Genomic DNA, 6,282 nt, shown 5'->3' with positions numbered 1-6,282 from the left:
GTCAGGCAGCATCTCTGGAGAGAATGGGCAACGTTTCAGGTCGAGACCCTTCCTCAGTCTGAAGAAGGGTCTCAAACCAAAACTTCACCCATTCCTTCTCCCCAGAGATGCTGCCTGACCCGTTGAGTTACTCCAGCTCTTTGTGTCTATCTTTGGTGTAGACCAGCATCTGCAGTTCCTTCCTCCAGATTATCCGCTGATTACCAAATCCTTTGGGTGTAAATTGGTTGTGAAAGGTGCTGTGGAGCGAGAGGAATGCGAAGTAGCCCAGCCCGAAAACATTGCTTCTTCCTGCTGACCTTCCCAAAGTGTCTCCCCCCCCCCCCCCCACCCCCACCCCCACCACCCACCCCTTCATGTGTGGGTTGCTGAACAACCAAGGGTCGACCCAAAACGGTGCCCGCCCGCCCACTCCTCCGCCACTGATGCTGCCAGACCCGCTGTGTTCCTCCAGCACTTCGTGTCTTTTTCCCCTTTCGTACTTTAGCCGGTGCTGTGAGCGTTCAGTTCCAGGGCCAGCATGTCGGTATTTGTGGAGCCGAGGTAACGGGGCATAGAGGTCGCGTTAGTGAACGCGCTGCCAGGGTTGTGGGATATTGATTTAGAGGTCTAAGTTCAAATCTCACCAAGGCAACGGGGGAACTTGAATAACATTTTTTTTTAAAGTCGTTTAAATAAAAGAGACACAGGGAACTCGATGTGCTGGAATCTTGAGCAATATATATCGTGCTGGTGTACTGTGTGTGTGTGTGTGTGTGTGTGTGTGTGTGTGTACCTGTGTGTGTGTGTGTGTGTGTGTGTGTGTGTGTGTGTGTGTGTGTGTGTGTGTGTGTGTGTGTGTGTGTGTGTGTGTGTACCTGTGTGTATGTGTGTGTGTGTGTACCTGTGTGTGTGTACCTGTGTGTACCTGTGTGTGTGTATGTACCTGTGTGTGTGTGTGTGTACCTGTGTGTGTGTGTGTGTGTGTGTGTGTGTGTGTGTGTGTGTGTGTACCTGAGAGTGTGTACCTGAGTGTGTGTGTGTACCTGTGTGTGTGTGTACCTGTGTGTGTGTGTGTACCTGTGTGTGTGTGTGTACCTGTGTGTGCGCTTGTGTGTGTGTACGTGTGTTACCTGAGTGTGTACCTGTGTGTGTGTGTGTGCACCTGTGTGTGTGTGTGTGTGTGTGTGCACCTGTGTGTGTGTGTGTGTGTGTGCGTGTGTGTGTGTGTGTGTGTGTGTGTGTGTGTGTGTGTGTGTGTGTGTGTGTGTGTGTGTGTGTGTGTGTGTGTGTACCTGTGTGTGTGTGTGTGTGTGTGTACCTGTGTGTGTGTACCTCTGTGTGTGTGTGTGTGTGTGTGTACCTGTGTGTGTGTGTGTGTGTGTACCTGTGTGTGTGTGTGTGTGTATGAGTGTGTGTGTACCTGTGTGTGTGTACCTGTGTGTGTGTACCTGTGTGTGTGTGTGTGTGTGCGTACCTGTGTGCGTGTGTGTCCCCACACATGTACCTATTGCCTATACCCCACGCACCCCCACCCTCAGCTCGCCTGCACCCCAGTGTCAGTGTCTCCAAGCCAGTGTGAACCCCAATGACTTCCTTCAGCCAGATGCCTGTATGACCCTCGATTTTCTCTCCCCCAGGTAGCAATCCCCAACAAGAGAACCAAGGTGTCGAAGAGAACAATTGCGCTCATTGTTCTGTTGCTGGGAGCTGCCGTGCAGACCGGCATTGGCGTTGGCATCTGGTACTTCTTGTGTAAGTCATCTGTCTGCACCTTGCCGTCTCACATGTCCTTGCACCAAACATCAACCCCTTATACAGGCCTTTCACCCCATCGAGTCCACGCCGGCCATCGATCACCCGTTCACACTAGTTCTACCTTATCCCACTTTCTCATCCACTCCCTACACACTAGGGGCCAATTTACAGAGGGCAGATTAAACTACAAACCCTTTGGGATGTGAGAGGAAATCAGAGCAGCAGGAGAAAACACTCGCGGTGGAGACCCTTCTACAGACTGAGAGTCAGGGGAGGGGGGGAAGGAGAGATATAGACGGTACAAAGAACAAAAGAATGGAAGATATACAAAAAAATTAAATGACAGTCAAGGAAAGACACAAAAAGCTGTAGTAACTCAGTAACTCTGGAGAGAAGCAATGGGTGACGTTTCGGGTCGAGACCATTTTTCAGACTCGTTAGGGGTAAGGGAAACGAGAGATGTAGACAATGGTGCAGAGAGATAAAGAACAATGGAGTGAAAGTTACACAAAAAAATAAGGTCAAGGAAATGTGGAGCTAGGTTCAGCAACAATGTTGAATTCGAACATGTAGGGTGGTGAATCTGTGGAATTCATTGCCACAGAAGGGCGTGGAGGCCAAGGCGATGGATATTTTTAAGACAGAGATAGACAGATTCTTGATTAGTGCGGGTGTCATGGGGTTATGAGGATAAGGCAGGAGAATGGGGTTAGGAGGGAGAGATAGATCAGCCATTATCGAATGGCAGAGTAGACTCGATGGGCCGAATGGCCTAATTCTGCTCCTATCCCTTGTGAACGGTCAACCCCTTGAGCCTGCTTCACCATACATTAGATAGAAACATAGAAACATAGAAACATAGAAATTAGGTGCAGGAGTAGGCCATTTGGCCCTTCGAGCCTGCACCGCCATTCAATATGATCATGGCTGATCATCCAACTCAGTATCCCATACCTGCCTTCTCTCCATACCCCCTGATCCCTTTAGCCACAAGGGCCACATCTAACTCCCTCTTAAATATAGCCAATGAACTGGCCTCAACTACCATGTCTCAAGTACTGGCCTCAACTACTCAAGATCCATGTATTAACATCCATTTTCCTTTCCATCACTTATGAACTTATGAGTTGCCCTTGCTGTTGCTGCAGTTCACACTGTGGCTCTCGTTTGCGATGCCACGTATAGAAACATATAAAACACATTATAAATGTAAAACATATTTTACATACTGTAATTCTTAAGGGTTTAGACAGGCTAGATGCAGGAAAAATGTTCCCGATGTTGGGGGAGTCCAGAACCAGGGGTCACACACAGTTTAAGAATAAGGGTTAGGTCATTTAGGCCAGAGATGAGGAAAAACACTTTTTCCCCCCAGAGGGTTGTGAATCTGTGGAATTCTCTGCCACAGAAGGCAGTGGAGGCCAATTCCCTGGATGTTTTCAAGAGAGTTAGATTTAGCTCTTGTGGCTGAAGGAATCAAGGGATATGGGGAGAAGGCAGGAACGGGGTACTGATTTTGGACGATCAGCCATGATCATAGTGAATGGCGGTGCTGGCTCGAAGGGCTGAATGGCCTACTCCTGTACCTATTTTCTATGTTTCTATGCCTTTGTGTTAAGCTGCAAGGCCAAAGGCTCCCAGCCTCCCCACCCCCCGCTCCTCTCTCCTCAGGGAGTAAGGGCAGGTGTGAGTCACTACACTCACTGAATTAGTCGGCATCAATAAGGCACCAAAGTCCCGGATGGAGCTGGGTCGCCAGGGTAACCGTGGGCGCCGGAGATGTCCTGAGAAAGCGTGGCCTCCTGCGCGGTTTGCAGCCTATCCCAGGCCGCCCGTTGCCTGGGAGACGGAGCTGGGCCTACCTTCTGGTTACCAACTCCACCCTGGAGTGTACATTCTCCTCAGAATGACAACAGTACCTGGGTTCCACATGCAGTGCCAAGGTTCTCACAGAGGCCAGCTGCAATTCAGTTTCTAGCTTTTAGTTTCGAGATGCAGCGTGGAAACAGGCCCCTGCGGCCTACCGTTTCCGCGCCGACCAGCGATCCCCGCACACTAGTTCTATCCTACAAACTCGGAATAATTGCTTCTGTGTTTTCCCACAAACGGGTACAAAGTGCCCAGCGGGTCAGGCAGCATCTCTGGGGAACATGGATATGCGATGTTTTGGGTCGGGACCCTTCTTCGGACTATCCCACTTTCCCATCCGCTCCCTACACACTTGGGGGGGGGGGGGGATTTACAGAGGGACAACTAACCTACAAACCCTTTGTATCTTTGGGATGTGGGAGGAAACGGGAGTACCAGGAGAAAAAAACGTACGAGAACGTGCAAACTCCATACAGACAGCACCCAAGGTCAGGATCGAACTCGTGAGGCAGAAACTCTATCGCTGCACCTCGTGCTGTCCCTGGTGAGGGAGCCTGAGGGCAAGAGACTGTCCTGTGGGGAGGGGGTGGGGAGAAGGGGGGTTGTGTGGTGAATGCTGAGGCTATATAAGGCGCTGGTCAGGCAATAAGTTCTGAAATTCTGGGCACCACATCTGAGGAAGGGCGGTGATTCTGTGGAATTCTTGGCCGCAGGGCTGCAGAGGCCAAGTCAGTGGGTATTTTTAAGGCAGAGATAGACAGATTCTTGATTAATACGGGTGTCAGTGGTTATGGGGAGAAGGCAGGGGTTATGGGGGGAAGGCAGGAGAATGGGGTTAGGAGGGAGAGATAGATCGGGTCATGATTGAATGGCGGAGTAGACTTGATGGGCCGAATGGCCTAATTCTGCTCCGATCACTGAAGGTCGTATGACATTATGAGTGGCAGAGAGACAGAGGGAGGGGATCACCTGCGGGATTCTACTCTGGGGAGTGTTGTTGTGTGTGCCAGCTGATGCGCTCATCTCCTCGATTTCCAAATACACAGATGGTCTCCCATGGGACCGAATGTCAGGTGATAAATACAACACCCATATTAACACAGAGGGTGGCACAAACATGGAATGAGCCCCTAGAGAAAGTGGCAGAGGCACTTACGGCATTTATAAATAAAAGTGGAATTACAGCAATTAAATCAAACATCTTCATCAGTCAAAAATGGGTGGCCACGGTGGCGCAGTGGTAGAGTTGCTGCCTTACAGCGCTTGCAGCACCGGAGACCCGGGTTCGATCCCGACTACGGGCGCTGTCTGTACGGAGTTTGTACCTTCTCCCCGTGACCAGCCTGGGTTTTCTCCGAGATCTTCGGTTTCCTCCCACACCCCAAAGACGTACAGGTTTGTAGGTTAATTGGCTTGGTATAAATGTAAATTGTCCCTAGTGTGTGTAGGATTGTGCTAGTGGGCGGGAATCGCTAGTCGATGTGGACTTGGCGGAGATTGATAGATACTTGATTAGTACGGGTGTCAGGGGTTGTGGGGAGAAGGCAAGAGAATTGGGTTAGGAGGGAGAGATAGATCAGCCGGGATTGAATGGCGGAGTGGACTTGATGGGCCGAATGGCCTAATTCTGCTGCTGCTGCTACAACTTATGACCAGCCCAGTGAAGGCCTAACCAAAGCTCACATCTCTCTCATCTCCTTCTCAGCTGGCAAAAACCAACAGGACAGCTCTAAGGTTGGGGTCCATTATTTGGGAAGCTTGCACATACAGAACGAGGACTTCATCAGCGAATATGGACAGAAAGGGTCTCAGGAGTTCAAAAAGAAAGCTTCTGATATCAATGATGAGGTGAGTATGCAGCAACACTTCCTGATGGACGGGGATTATGGTCACTGGGAAAAGGCAGGAGAATGGGGTTGGAAAAATAGATCAGCCATGATCGAATGGCTCAATAGTCTGAATGTCTAACACCTGCCCCTATGTCTGCTGGGCATATGGACTGTTCAACTTATCTAAAGTTCTGGGTAGACTCAGTGGGCCAAAGGGCCTGTTTCCATACTGTATCTCTAAAGTCCTCTCCAAACCTTTCATCTCTGCCGACCAATTATTGACCCTTGCTATGGACACACGCACGCACTGATAGAAAAGACGGGTTAGATTGGATTCTTGATGAGTACGGTTGTCAGGGGTCATGGGGAGAACGCAAGAGAATGGGGTTGAGAGGGAGAGATAGATCAGCCGTGATTGAATGGCGGAGTAGACTTGATGGGCGGAATGGCCTAATTCTGCTCCTATACCTTATGAACGTGAACTAAATTGATGCAAATGTTTTTCTTTCGTCAGATCAAGAAAGCGATCTCCTCTTCAGACTTTCAATCGTATTACAATAAATCGGTGGTCTTCACATTTGGGTAAGAATACTCGGATCTGCCAGGGTTGGAGTCGAGTTCTTGCTCTGAATCCAGGCTCAGTCCCCCCCACCTCAATCCCATACAACTCAATGCAGCAGGTCATAAAAGTGGTCTTGCCAGGGGTGGTGTTGCAGGCAGGAACGACAGGGTCGTTTAAGTCTTTTAGATCGGCACATGGAAGAGCAAGGAATAGAGGAGGACAGGTATATGGATAGGACAAGTTTGGAGGGATATGGACCAAGCGCAAGCATGTGAGTGGGTAGGT

At 49.9% G+C, this 6,282-nt stretch overlaps 1 protein-coding gene across 1 annotated transcript in view; it reads left to right on the top strand.

The window, feature by feature from the left end:
* The window catches only part of LOC129713929 (transmembrane protease serine 6), a 30,387-nt gene that overhangs the window by 1,720 nt on the left and 22,385 nt on the right, over positions 1-6,282 (top strand). Inside the window, 3 exon segments of the mRNA XM_055663335.1 lie at positions 1,620-1,734; positions 5,312-5,454; positions 5,950-6,017. Of these exon segments, the coding sequence (XP_055519310.1) occupies positions 1,620-1,734; positions 5,312-5,454; positions 5,950-6,017 (326 nt within the window).

The sequence above is a fragment of the Leucoraja erinacea genome, chromosome 37 (genome assembly GCF_028641065.1).
Source record: "Leucoraja erinacea ecotype New England chromosome 37, Leri_hhj_1, whole genome shotgun sequence".
NCBI lineage: Eukaryota > Metazoa > Chordata > Chondrichthyes > Rajiformes > Rajidae > Leucoraja > Leucoraja erinaceus.
Note: the sequence above shows the minus strand (reverse complement) of the source record. Positions and strands in the feature narration are given on the sequence as shown.